At 42.8% G+C, this 15361-nt stretch overlaps 1 protein-coding gene across 1 annotated transcript in view; it reads left to right on the forward strand.

Moving 5' to 3' along the window:
• The first annotated feature begins 3013 nt into the window (after positions 1-3013).
• eda (ectodysplasin A) overlaps positions 3014-15361 on the forward strand; it is a 267009-nt gene continuing 254661 nt past the window's right edge. The window contains exon 1 of the mRNA XM_060832322.1: positions 3014-3319. Within this exon, the coding sequence (XP_060688305.1) occupies positions 3014-3319 (306 nt within the window). The remainder of the gene's footprint in view (positions 3320-15361) is intronic.

Genomic DNA, 15361 nt, shown 5'->3' on the forward strand with positions numbered 1-15361 from the left:
CGAAGAAATTTCTCCAGCAGGTTAAGAACCTGTTCAGTCATTTACCACAGAGGAGTTTTGAGGCCAGGTCTTTAAGTATATTCAAGGCTGAAGTAGACAGATTTTTAATCAGTAAGGGAATTAAGGGTTGTGAAGAATAGACAGGAAAGTGAAATTGAAGACAATTATAACAGTCATGTTCTCATTGGATGGGAGAGCAAACTCCATGGGCTGAATGGCCTTCTTCTGCTCCCATGTCTTCCTTGATCTTATGGTCATAATACAGAAAGCACAGCAGCTATTTGTTTGTGAGCAGACAATCTGTGGGCTTTGTTTTGGCAGGAGTAATAGTTAGGAGAAAGAGAGGACTGCAGATGCTGGAGGTCAGAGCTGAAAATGTGTTGCTGGGAAAGCGCAGCAGGTCAGGCAGCATCCAAGGAGCAGGAGAATCAACATTTCGGGCATGACCCCTTCTTCAGCCCTTTCTTCAGGGCTCATTCCTGAAGAAGGGCTTATGCCCAAAATGTTGATTCTCCTGCTCCTTGAATGCTTGGATTTCTGCAAAGACCACTCCCTTCGTGACTCCCTCGTCAGGTCCACACCCCCCACCAACCCAACCTCCACTCCTGGCACCTTCCCCTGCAACCGCAGGAAATGTAAAACTTGCGCCCACACCTCCTCCCTCACTTCCCTCCAAGGCCCCAAGGGATCCTTCCATATCCGCCACAAGTTCACCTGTACCTCCACACACGTCATCTATTGCATCCGCTGCACCCGATGTGGCCTCCTCTATATTGGGGAGACGGGCCGCTTACTTGCGGAACGCTTCAGAGAACACCTCTGGGATGCCCGGACCAACCAACCCAACCACCCCGTGGCTCAACACTTTAACTCTCCCTCCCACTCCACCGAGGACATGCAGGTCCTTGGACTCCTCCATTGGCAGAACATAACAACACGACGGCTGGAGGAGGAGCGCCTCATCTTCCGCCTGGGAACCCTCCAACCACAAGGAATGAACTCAGATTTCTCCAGTTTCCTCATTTCCCCTCCCCCCACCTTGTCTCAGTCGGTTCCCTCAACTCAGCACCGCCCTCCTCACCTGCAATCTTCTTCCTGACCTCTCCGCCCCCACCCCATTCCGGCCTATCACCCTCACCTTGACCTCCTTCCACCTATCACATCTCCATCGCCTCTCCCCCAAGTCCCTCCTCCCTACCTTTTATCTTAGCCTGCTTGGCACACTCTCCTCATTCCTGATGAAGGGCTTATGCCCGAAACGTAGAATTTCCTATTCCTTGGATGTTGCCTAACCTGCTGTGCTTTAACCAGCAACACATTTTCAGCTTATGCCCGAAACGTCAATTCTCCTGCTCCTTGGATGCTGCCTGATCTGCTGCGCTTTTCCAGCAACACATTTTCAGCTCAGGAGTAATAGCCAATTCACCAGGTATAACACCCCTGCTGTTTTTCAAAACAGTGTAACAGGGTCACAGGATCTTTTATGAGTGAGATGAGGCCCCGATTAGTGGTATCATCTGAAAGGCAGCAACTTTAATCGTACAACACGTTAACTCGGATCTGTGTTTACCGAGAGAAATGCCTTGCTGCTGTTCAAACAGTACAAATTCAAAAGACTTCTTCCAAAATCTGAAGGAGTGCTAGCAAATACGAACAAGAGAGAAGGAAAGGCCGGGTTGTTGATTTCGGATTAGTGGTGCTGGAAGAGCACAGCATTTCAGGCAGCATCCGAGGGTCAGCGAAATCGACGTTTCAGGAATACAGGCAGAGTGCCTGAAGGGTGGAGATGTGTTGATTTGTTTTAGCGTATAAACATCTTTGTGTATTTTCCAAAGCAAGGACTAAAACTTGTCGGAAAAGAATGAGAAGATGGTGCTATTTTACTAAAACATAATTCAGGGAATAATATTTGCACTTATTTTGTAAGGGACTCAAGGGACAAAACCACCATTCCCTCTAACTGCTCTTCTTTAACCTGAAAGTTTGAATATTTGGATAGTTTGGTCATACTATGCAGGATAACGTTTAAAGGAACTCAGCGAGGAAAACAAGAAAAAATAAAACAGGCAACGTTTGTTTATAATGAATACTGTAATGCAAATGACCCACCTCTAATGGTGGGGGCACACTTCATAACCTTAAGATGTGAAGTGATGGAACCTATAGGTCTAGATCTCCTACAGTGTGGAAACAGGCCCTTCGGCCCAACAAGTCCACAACGACCCTCCGAAGAGTAACCCACCCAGTCCCATTACCGTGGCCAATTCATCTATAGACGGAGATAACCGGAGCACTTGGAAGGGACCCACGCAGACACGGGAGAATGTGCAAACCCCACACAGTCGCCCAAGGCTAGAATCGAATCCAGATCCCTGGCGCTGTGAGGCAGCAGTTGGTAACCACTGAGTCACAGTGCTGCCCTACTGTTAGGACTTTAAGTTGGCTCTGCAAGGTTCGAGGGGGAAAGGTCCAAATGGTGTCGGGGGGGGGGGGATCATGATCAATTTGCTGGCCCCATTATCGCAGTAAGAAACAGGGAAATCGTTCATGAATTGATCGGACAGAAGCTGCAGAGGCGGACACTGGAATGCCGAACGAGAGAAAAGAAAGCAGAAATACTCTGTCTAAGATGACTTCCTTTTGACTGCCTCGAACATCTCCACAGATATCGCTGAAGACTGGCAACATTTTCTATTCTTTTTTTGTATCTAATTCTGACCGATGCTCAATGATGGGCGTTGCAATGGACCAATTGAGGAGAAGCTCCTCTCCTTAGGGTGGGACTTAGAGGTTTGATTGGCAGGGAGCATGTAACCTCAGTCAGTTTCACTGTCTCAGGAGGCATTTACATGAGACCCTCTTCAGCGCAGGAAGTTGTTGCTGCTTATAATCAACTGAATGTTTCTTTTCTCTCTGCGTTGGGCTTTGGTTAAGAAATGGACGATTGAATATGGTTCAATGAGGCAAGGGAGCGGTGCTTTTAAGATCTGGGATTGATCCTCATCAGGAAAAGATGACATCGAAAAGTTTCGAAGGCAAGTTATCAAACTACGGGAAAGAGCTGCCCTCCGCCTGCAGCAACTGTAAGAAGCAGTGCACCAACTGTGGGATGTTCCTGGGTTTCTTCGCCTTGTCCTTGTGCCTGCACCTGGTCACGCTGCTCTGTTACTTGGATTTACGCTCCGAGGTGAAACGGGAACTGAGGCCGCAGAGCAGGAGCGAGGGTCCAGCCGAGCACTCACAGGATGCTTCCTTTCTGTCGCTGGAGCCGGGCGAGCAGCATTTCCTGGACAGAGCATCAGCTGCTGCCGCTGACCGGGTGAGTGGGACTCGGGAGATCTCCCTTGCAGCACTCCCCCCTCTTCCCTCCCCAAAACATCTGACACTGTCTCGGAGCTGTAAATGATCCCCCGGTTAAACTTCCCTGATGTAATTCAATGTCTAGCCAGCCCATTTATTACCACAGTGCATAACCCGAGGAATATATCGTATGTAAATTCAGCAAGAGATTTGTTTTTATCCCCCCAGATATGTGATGAAGCGGGGAGTTAGTAAGCCTACGTACTTTGGGCTAATACGTTAAATATCGCTGTTTATTTTGTCTGTAGAGCAATTTTTAAATCAAACATTTGCTTCCATCTTTTGTGGAATCGCTCTCTCTCTCCATCATTTATTTTTAATCAACCCATTCAGTCATGTTATCGTTCACCTAAGGAGGAGGTGGAACTTGAGCGCAAGTCTTGTAGCTTAGAGGTTGGGACACTACCACCGCACCGCAACAGCCTTCTGTTAGGTATTTGACTGTTTGGCTTCCTGGTGAACAGGTGATTATCAGTTATGCTATACAAGAATAACTTACGTTTGTTTCACTAGTTAATGGGCAAAAAAAGAGCTTATTTCTTTAATAGGATGCATTTCTTGTTGCCCTTGAGAAGGGTATTGGGTCAACAGTCATCACAAGTTTGTATTAACATGACTCAACCTTTAGGTGAAGGGTTATCTAGCAGCTTAGCTCAATGTGAAGAATTTGAAAGGATACTCCATTGGAATTAAAGTCACACACTGCCAGATTTTAACATTTGCCTGTTTTGTGCTACAATCTGAGATGAAGTTTGGCTCTGTATGGCAATCACTTCTGTAATGATTTGGAAATGCTGCCTTGGATTGGGGTGGATAAAGTTAAAAATCACACAACACGAGCTTATAGTCCAACAGGTTTATTTGGAAGCACTCACATGATCTTGCAGCAGCTACCATGACCCCTCAACACACACAATAAACCACAGAAGTTACAGGAGTTAGTCTACGTGGGGAGTAATCAGTAAGGCCATTGTTCCGGATTGTTGCTGGAAAGTACACATTGATAGACGTTTAGAACTAACTTGGTCACATTAATTGCCTATCACTCAGTACGCAGACTCAAAAGTCGAGAGTGTTGTGCTGGAAAAGTACAGCAGGTCAGGCAGCATCCCAGGACCAGAAAAATCAATTTTTCAGGCAAAAGCCCTTCATCGATTTTCCAGCTCCTCTGATGCTGCCTGGCCTGCTGTGCTTCTCCAGCACCACACTCTCAACTTTAATCTGCAGCTTCTGCAGTCCTCACTTTCGCTGATGTAGCCTCAAACCTGAAACATAGTCTTTCAGCAATGGGTGTAATGGAAGAACAGTTATACTTTGTAATCCAAATGATTTGGTGACTTGAATGGAATGGTAATTTATTGTCATTTGTGTTTTTACGAATGCTATGGAACTATTTTTTATCACCTAAAGTTGAAGTACCAATGATAAATTTATGATGCGAGGGAAGAAAGACTCAATGTAAGGACTCAGTAAGGACAGTAAGATTCACTATTTTTGTGCATTAAAACTGAATAGATGTTATAACTATCAGGTATAGAATTACCAATACAGTCTCTGATTAAAAATGTCAGTAGTTTGTAAAGTTTAATTCATATGAAAAGTGCTATAGATAAAATTAACTACTGACAGTTTGTATTCATGGGAAAGGTGTCATTGATTGAAATACATGCTATGATTGTTTTTGAGAGTTACACAGTGCATTTTTTCAGTAATTATTGAGGTTCAAACCAAAATCATTGAATTTTAGTGTGACAGACCCATCTTGTAGTGCTGGTTTGTTAAAAGAGTTCTTCTCATAATTCCTTATCCTCCGTCCCTTTTTAAATTAGATGTGTACAGCCAACTTCATGTTACACAATATTGCTCAGTACAAAGTTAGAAGTCACACAACACCAGGTTATAGTCCAACAGGTTTAATTGGAAGCACTAGCTTTTGGAGCGCTGCTCCTTCATCAGGTGGTTGTGGAACTCGAAAGCTAGTTTGCTTCCAATTAAACCTGTTGGACTATAACCTGGTGTTGTGTGATTTTTAACTTTGTACACCCCAGTCCAACACCAGCATCTCCACATCTTGCTCAGTACAGTGTTTTTCAATGACTCTTCCATGACAGTAACTGGTTAACTGGCAGTAACATGTTCTGTTCTGTAGAGCAACGTTGTAATAATGGTGCTGTGTGCTTTCTCCTGCTCTGGAAATCGGTCCAAGTTTTCAGTGATATTAAACCTAGGAACTCCCAGCTGGGAGAATACATTCAGCATTAATCCTACTAATGTGTAGGCACAAGACAAGTATCATGTGCCTGTAATAACTTGTTAATTGTTTTGAAGTGACGTGTCACCACAATTACTAGTCAACATGCCAATGAGATCACAATACTTTAGGATATCCAAAAGCGATGAGAAATCATGAAAATATTTTTTTAAGAATTTTGTTTTGGGTATCAATGAAAACAGTTCCATATTTCTACATGTGCTTGTATTATTACATATCTACAATTGATGCAAAGTCTGGTGTTCAACATTTCTGCTAAGATAATAAAGTGTTACAATTTTAACTCTGTTGAAAGAATGTGGTTCCAGAAATAATTAGATTGTATAAAGATTGTAAATTACCCAATGGCTAAATAAGCATAAAAGTGAGGAGATTAAATAAATATCTGATAAAAAAAACTCTTCAGTTGAGTAGGTGAATGAATACTAGTGTTATTAGACAGATGGTCCTTTTGCACTGATCATTAGTTCTGTGTTGAAATGTTGTACATAATGCAATCATGTTTGTTTAAGGCATGGGAAAAGTAAATGAGGATGAGTGTTCTGTCCACTCTGCACATAGTTCAACCAGGAGAATGAGTAAATGTTGATCAAAGACCTCAAAACTAAAAGTTGAAACAAGTCTAGAAAAATAGAACCAACGGAGTGAACAGAGTCTTGGAATAAGTAATTTGGTTTTGTAACAATGGCTATATCGTGCTCTCCATTTATTTACTTTATTCTTCCACTACGATGGAAAGACATTATTTGATCATTGATTCAGTTGTTGTCAGTGGAATCTTATCTTGCACTTAATTACAGAAGTGTACAAAGTTTAAAAATTACACAACACCAGGTTATAATCCAACAGGTTTATTCGGAAGCACACTAGCTTTCGGAGTGCCGCTCCTTCATCAGGTGATTGTCGCTCCGAAAGCTAGTGCTTCCAAATAAACTATAATCTCGGGTTGTGTGATTTTTAACTTTATCCAACCCAATCCAAGGCAGCATTTCCAAATCATTACAGATGTGATTGCCATACAGATGTACTTATTTCCTGTGAAATACTTTGGAACATCTGAGTTTGTAAACTGCTTTTGAAATGCACAAAACTGAAAGAATTATGGATGATAGAATCTAGGGGAAAGGACCCAGAAATTTCTGGAAATTCTCAGCAGGTCTGGCAGCATCTGTGGAGAGAAATCTGTTATGTCTGTTTTAATTATGAAAATATCTTTATATGCATACAGTTACTAAAACAGCAGAGTATATGGGAAGCAAACCAAAGGCATTTCTTACTTATCAAGGCTATATTTACATACATTCAAGGTACTAGGAGGGTCTGAGGCAATGGGGGAACGTCTGGCAAAAAGTGCTTAAGCCCTAAAATTGTTGAACTCAATATTAAGCCAGAAAGGCTGCTGGGTCCCCATGTAGAAAATGAGATGCTGTTCTTCCAGCTTGCGCTGAGCTTCACTAGAGCACTGCAGCAGGCCTGAGACAGTGATGTTGGCCAGGGAACAGGGGTGTGTGTCAAAGTGGCAAGAAACTGGATGCTCAGACTCATTTTTCTGGGCAGAATGTAGGTGCTGTGTGAAGCAGACACCCAAGTCTGCGCTTCATTTCCCCAGTGTAGAGGAGACCAATTGTGAGCAGCGAATACAGTGGACTAGATTGAGTGAAGTGCAGGTAAAGTGCTATTTCACCTGGAAGGTGTGTTTGGGATCTTGGATAGTGAGGAGAGAGGAAGTTAACTGGCAGGTCTTACACCTTCTGCTGTTGCAGGGGAAGGTGTCGTGAGGCTGTGGTTGGGTGTTGGGAGTGACGGAGGAGCTGACCAGGGTACCATGGAGGGGACAGTCCGGGCAGAGTGATGACAAGGGAGGGGAGAGGGCTATGTGTTTGGTAGTGGCATTTCACTAGAGGTGACAGAAATGGTGGCTAATGATCCTCTGGATGTGGATTCCGGTGGGATGGACCCGATTACTTTTGTGGGAGGGAAGAGCAGGGGTAAGGGCTGAGGTGCGAGATGGGTCAGACAAACAATTAAGGGCTCTGTCAATTATGGTGCTGGGGAATCCTCAGTTGGGGAAGGTGGACATTTCGGATGCCTCCTTTGTTGAAGTTGGCATCAGCGGAAATATGGAGTAACTGGGAGAATTGAGTAGAGTCTTTACAGGAAGCAGGGTGTGAGGATGTAAAGTGGAGGTAACTGTGGGAGACAGGTGAGTTTGTAGTCCCGATTAGCAACTATTCCTTCCCTCTGACTGACCTTTAACCACTCCTTTGTCTGTCCACATGATTTTCTTTTTCATTGAGCTTTTACCTCCACATATCCACCCCCTAGCCTCAACCATCTTCTGTATATAAAAAAAATCCCTTTCCTAGCTACCATTAGTCTGACGTAGGGTCACTAGATCTGAACTGTTAACTCTGATTTCTCTCCACAAATGCAGCCAGACCTGTTGAGTTTTTCCAGCAATTTCTGTTCTTGTTGTGAAATGCAAATTTTTTGTGTGCGAGATGGATCAGAGATTCTATTTTTTATTAAAAATAAGCGTAAGGGAAATTATTGTTTACTTGTTTATGAGATGTTGCCTTCTCCGGCTTTTGCTGTCTATCATGAATTGAGTCACCTTCCTGAACAGCTGCAAAGTATATGATAATTGTTTTAAGTTGTAAAATTTATGGCAGACATATACTGATTAAATATGTGAAAAGTTGCCAGCCTAAATACTTTTTAACCACTTTTATGATCCACATAAATACAATTTTACCTTTTCTAAAGACTGTAGTTTATATTTTCAAAAGATAAAGCAAATGACAATGGTATTTTTTATTTAGATACTGCCTGATGGTATAAAATATGTCCAGTCATTTTCTAGGAACATTATCAAATAAACTTTAACACTGACCCACTTAAGGAAATATTAGAAATAATAAGCAAATGTTTGATCGACATAGGTTTTGATGGTGTCTTAAAGGATGTTTACAGTATGAAGCCCAGATCCTTGGTGATTAACGACAACAATTGATTGACTAAAATCAGGGATATGCAAGAATGTCAAAACTGGAGAAGCATCTTGGAAGCACTGGTGGAGCATAGGGATAGGGAGGGGAGATGCCAAGGAGAGTTGTATACAAGGTTGAAGAATATAAAATCTAAAGCATTGCTTCACAGGATTGATGGATGAATGGGACTTGGTGCGAGTTTTGGATGACCTTAGTTTCCAAAGTGGACCATGCCGTCAGTGTCAGAAGAAGATTTGTGTTTACACGGGAATGAGGGATTCAACAGCAGATGAGCTGAGACAGGGTTTGGATCATGCTAAACCATAATAGCAGTTTGGAGATTAATGTTTTAAAGTTGTGGTTGGATGAAGCCTGGTCACTTGCACAAGGGAAATACGTTTGGCAGTAAACTGCAATTTCTGAGAAAATATTCTTGACCATTTTTTGGCTGTTATATGTTATAATAAAATGGATTAGAGCACCGGTACATTGCACTATAAAGTGGTGAGATTTACGTTTACACATCATTGTCTCTCCTTTCTTTGTGTTTTTTCTTCACTTTTAATCAGCCATGTTCTGTACTTGCCCTGCTGAAGTCCTGGCTTCAGAATAGCATTGTGTTGCCTTTGGCAATACGTTGAGGGATAGGCAGACAATTACTTTTGTAAAACAACCTCAGTTACGACCAAGAAGTGACAGGGGAGATTGGTTAATTTCCTGTTCATCAGTGAATGGGTTTTAGCCTCACAAAGGAAAAGCTTCTGTTCAGTGTAATTTTATGAAAGGAAAGACCTGCTGATTTGGAGAGACAAACCCGTCTCCTTGGTAATTGAGGTATCAGTGCAACATTAAGTAAAGAGCAATGGATATAAAGAAGGGTGAAACAAAGCACACTACCCTGAGGGGGGTCAGATGATGCCTTAAACCGGAAGAGTGTCTCCGAACTGTATTTTAAATGCTGAAACTGAAGTAATTGTTATGCGTAATCCAGATATCTATAACCATTATCAGTTGTAGTGCAAGCGTTATTAAGTTTGAATAGGGAGTTTGCTGGGTAGTATGATGGCTCAGTGGTTAGCACTGCTGCTTCATTGTCCCAGGGTCCCAGACTCGATTGTAGCTTTGGGTGACTGTCTGTGTGTGGAGTTTGCACATTCTCCCTGTGTCTGCGTAGATTTCCTCCCACAGTCTAAAGATGAATTGGCCATGCTCAATTGCCCATAATGTTAGGTGCATTAGTCAAGAGGAAAATGGGTCTGTGTAGATGGTCTTCGAAGAGCTTTTGCCTGAAATGTTGATTTTCCTGTTCCTTAGATGCTGCCTGACCTGCTGTGCTTTTCTAGCACCACTCTAATCTAGACTCTGATCTCCAGCATCTGCACTCCTCACTTTACCTACTCTTCAGAGGGTCAGTATGCCCTTATTGGGCCGAAGAATCTAATCTAAAATGGATAACTCAATCCTAGGCCTTTTTAAAAATTCATTTCTGGATGTAGGCACTGCTGGTTAGGCCAACCTGTGTCACCTATCTTTGTAGCCCTTGAGGAGGTGGTGATGAGCTGTCTTCTTAAACTGTAATAAAAATTACACAACACCAGGTTATAGTCCAACAAGTTTATTTGGAAGCACTAGCTTTCAGAGCACTGCTCCTTCATCATTTAGCTGTGGAACATGATGACAAAGTCTTTTCCGAGGGCAGGGGGGTCCAAAATGTCATACATAATACTGTAATCTTTTGCTATAAATTCTGTTTTATGATCCCATTCAACAGCTACCTGAAGGGTCAGCGCTTCGAAAGCTAGTGCCTTCAAATAAACCTGTTGGACTATAACCTGGTGTTTGTGTGATTTTTAACTTTCCACCCCAGTCCAACATTGGCTTCTCCACTTCATGAATCACTGCAGTCCATTTGTTTCCTGACAATACTGATAGGGAGGGAGTTCCATGATTTTGACACTAACTGAGTTTCCAAATCAGGATGGTGAGTGGCTGAGAGGGAAACTTGCAGATGGTGTCATTTCCACATATGTGCTGCCCTTGTCCTTCCAAATGATCATGGTCAATGCAAAAAGCCTTGGTGAACTTTGACCGTGCAACTTGTAGATTGTGCACACAGCTGTTACTGATTGTTGATGCTATAGGGAATGAATATTTGAGTATATGGTACCAACCAACTGGATCATGACGAGCTGCTTGTGTTGTTGGAGCTGCACTCATCCAGGCAAGTAGGAAGTATTCCATCACACCTCTGACTTCTGCCACCTTGATGGTGGATAGGCTTTGGAGAATCAAAAGATTAATGTTGCAGAATTCTTAGCCTCTGCCAGCATTTGTAGCCATAATATTTATTTGCCATGTTCTATTCGATTGCTGGTCAATGATAACTCCCTGGATATTGACATTGGGGCATTCAGCGATAATAATTCACTGAATGAGAAGGGCAAGGATTAAAGTTTCTCACTGGAGATAGTCATTGCCTGACATTTGTGCAGCACAAGTATTACTTGCTGCTGTGAAACAAGCCTGGATATTTTATACGATAACTGTTGGAGTACCTGAAGAGTTGTGAATTGTCTCAGACCTTGTGTAATCATCAGCAAGCATCTCCACTTAGAGTCATAGAGATGTACAGCACGGAAACAGAGCCTTCGGTCCAACCCGTCCATGCCGACCAGATATCCAAACCCAATCTAGTCCCACCTGCCAGCACCTGGCCCATATCCCTCCAAACCCTTCCTATTCATATACCCATCCAAATGCCTTTTAAATGTTGCAATTGTATCAGCCTCTACCACTTCCTCAGGCAGCTCATTTCATACACGTACCATCCTCTGCGTGAAAAGGTTGCCCCTTCGGTCTCTTTTATATCTTTTCCCTCTCACCCTAAACCTATGCTCTCTAGTTCAGTACTCCCCCACCCCAGGGAAAATACTTTGTCTATTTATCCTAACCATGCCCCTCATGATTTTGAAACCTCTATAAGGTCACCCCTCATCTTTTGACACTCCAGGGAAAACAGTCCCAGCCTATTCAGCCTCTCCCTGTAGCTCAGATCCTCCAACCCTGGCAACATCCTTGTAAATCTTTTCTGAACTCTTTCAAGTTTCACAACATCTCTTCGATAGGAAGGAGACCAGAATTGCATGCAATATTCCAAAAGTGGCCTAACCAATATCCTGTACATCTGCAACATGACCTTCCAACTCCTGTACTCAATACTCTGACCAATAAAGGAAAGCATACCAAACACCTTCTTCACTATCCTATCTAACTGCGACTCCACTTTCAAGGAGCTATGAACCTGCACTCCAAGGTCTCTTTGTTCAGCAACAGTCCCAAGAACCTTACCATTAAGTGTATATGTCCCGCTAAGATTTGATTTCCCAAAATTTAGCACCTCACATTTATCTAAATTAAACTCCATCTGCCACTTCGCCCACTGGCCCATTTGATCAAGATCACGTTGTAATCTGATCGAACCTTCTTCGCTGTCCACTACACCTCTAATTTTGGTGACATCTGCAACCTTACTAACTATACCTCTTATGCTCACATCCAAATCATTTTTATAAATGATGAAAAGTAGTGGACCCAGCAACGATCCTTGTGGCACTCCATTCTGGACTTAAGATAAAAGGAAGGTCATTGCTAAAACAGTTGAAGATTCTTAGACATAGGAAAATACCCTGAAGCAGACCTGCTGTGATTTCCCATAGCTGAGATGATTGATCACCAATAATCATCTTTTTTTTGCCAGGTTTGCCTCCAACCAGAAGAACATTTGACCCTGGTTCCCATTGATTCTAGCTTTGCTAGGTCTCCTTGATGCCACACTTGGTCAAATGTGGTATTAATATCAAGGAGAAAATGAGGACTGCAGACGCTGGAGGTGAGAGTCGAAACATATGGTGCAGGAAAAGACCAGCAGGTCAGGCAGCATCCAAGGAGCAGGAAGATCGACGATTCGGGCATAAGCCCTTCATCAGGAATCTGGTGGAGTGAAGGGAGCTGAGAAATAAAGAGGAGAGTGGGGATGGGGCTTGAGAAGAGGTAGCTGGGAAGGTGATAGGTGGATGCAGGTGATGGAGGGGTGTAATGGTAATAGGTTGGAGAGCAGGGTGGGGCAAGTAGGTGGGAAGGAAGCTGGATAGGTAGGACAGTCCAAGCGGACAGTTGAAGATGTTTGGGTGTTGGAAAATACCTGGAAACATTCATGTTGGAGGCTTGAATCTGGGTGAGGTGGGGGTGGGGTAGGATAAGGAAACTGGTGAAATCAACTTTGATGTCATGAGGTTAGAGGGTTGAAAACCCACCATCTTATCTTAGATCCAACCTCCAACTTGGTACTGCCTTCTTGAAATCCTCTACCACAAAATCCAAGCCACCCGACACCTGGAGGAAGAATGCTTCATCTTTCACCTTTGCCCGTCCAACTACATGTCATCAACATTGATTTCACCAGTTTTATCATCTCATCTCTCCCCCCCCCACCTCATATCAGATCCAACCCTTCAATTTGGCACTGCCCTCTTGAACTGTCCTACATGTCCATCTTCCTTTCCACCTATCTGCTCCCTCCTCCTCTCTGACCTACCACCATCCCACCCCACCTCCATCTACCTATTACATTCTCAGCTACCTCTCCCCCAACCTCCTATTTATCTCTCCGTCCCTTTTCCCCCCTCCACATTCTTGATGAAGGGCTTATTCCTGAAATATTGACTTTCCTGCTCCTCATATGCTGCCTGACCTGCTGTGCTTTTCCAGCACCACATGTATTGATATCAAGTGCTGCCAATTTGATCACTTGTGTGAAATTGGTTTGTTTGTCAATGTTTTACCCAAATCTATAATGATGATGGGACCTTAATGTGAGCATTTCTGTCGCTCAGACACAGGACACAAACTCCGGGTCTTTTTGCTTTCATCACTTTGCTGTGAGATGGTATCAGGCTTAGGCTGCGAATTCTAATTGCTGCTAGTCACTTCCATCCTTGCTCATATTCTTTCAAATGTGCGATGGTTATCACTGAGTGCAGGACTTTCACTGCTGTTCCATATTTGAAGAATTGACACAACTGATCAAGAGGTAAGAGTTCAATATCGAGGATTCTGGGTAATCCAAGATGGAGGGCAAGAAAAATTTCTGGCTGTAACAGCTGCCCCTTTTTTGAGGTATTTTAGGTGTTGGAGGTGATTTCCTTGAATTCCAGGAGCAGTAATTACTGTTTTATATGCTGTTGCATTGTTTTGAAACTTTGAAGAAAAAGAAGTCAAACAACAGCACATTTAAAAGGGAGAGGAACAGACAAAGGAAGTACATGGTGAGGTCAGTTCAGGAGAGAGAGAAAAAAAGAAACGTACACTGCTAACTGACACAGCAATGAACTGCGCAGTTACTGCCTTTGCTTTTTGAATTCATGTATTGCTGGACTATGGAGTGCGTCTGGGAAAATGAACAAATAGTGAAATTCAGAACTAATTTTGGAGGAACCTGTTTTGGAGAGGTCACAGCATAAAAACAGAACTGAATATTTAAGTACGGCATTACAGTACATCTGCAGTAGTGAGTAGGATTAGTTTCAGTCCAGTTGAGGTGTAGCCCATTTTTTTCTACTATGTGCTCTTGCTCTAAAAATGAGAAGATCTATCTCCTGCATCACTGAGCCATGCATTGATACTCCCTATTGACTTATTTCTACTTTTGCTAATGGGCAACACTAGGAGTAATCAAGTAATTGTTACCTTTGTGATTCCACTCTGACATTCTCTCCCAGCTTCTGAAAGGCTGACTAAAGGCCATCTGTACCTGTACTCATTTTCATATTGTCTGAGGTGTACCACATCTTTGAGCTCACTCCCATCCACTGTTATACAAATGCAAGCTGAGCTCATTTATTAGTATGGTTTTAAAGGAGTTTTCAGTGAACATATGAGAACAATAAGAACAGTACTCAGCATTGGAAGTGGATGTGACAACATCTTTCCCGTGGTGCCATGTGGCTTGCCATGATAGTTTACCGAAGTATGCATCCATTCTCCAAACTATAGAATATCCTGTACTGACTACATTTCTACCTGTTGCTCTTCCTTTCTGCACTGCCCACTCTGTCCACTGTGTCCATAGTCTGGACTACATTTGTCAATGTCTTGTTACTCCCAGTTGTCTCCAATGTTCACTAGTAGCAGATAGACTGGCAGCAGGTATCATGGACTGTCATATGAGGAGAGGTCCAGTAAATTGGAACTGTACTCATTGGAATATAAAAGAATGAAAGCCAATCTTGTTGAAACATACAAGATTATTAGAGGAATTGACAGGGTAGATGTGTAAAAGTTCCTTCCCCTTGTGAGAGTCCAGAACAGAGGGCATAAACTCAGATTCAGAAGTTGTACATTCAAGGCACAAATGAGTAGGAATTTCTTCTCCCAGAGGATTACAAATGTTTGGAATTCTTTACCACAGAAATCTGTTGAAGATGGGTCATTTAAGTACAATCAAAGCTAAGAAAATAGGTTTTTAATCAATAAGAGTTATAGGGAAAAGACAGAAAAGTGGAATTGAGGATTTTCAAATCTGTCCATGATCTCATTCCATGGTGGAGCAAACTCAATGGGCAGAATGGTCTACTTTTGCTTCTTTGTCTCTTGGTCCTATGTGCATCCCAATTGTTCCTTCAAACCATACTTCATAAAAAAAAAGCAGATTTGTTCAGTTCTCCGAATGTCTGAAATATTT

This window comes from Hemiscyllium ocellatum, chromosome 11 (genome assembly GCF_020745735.1).
Source record: "Hemiscyllium ocellatum isolate sHemOce1 chromosome 11, sHemOce1.pat.X.cur, whole genome shotgun sequence".
NCBI lineage: Eukaryota > Metazoa > Chordata > Chondrichthyes > Orectolobiformes > Hemiscylliidae > Hemiscyllium > Hemiscyllium ocellatum.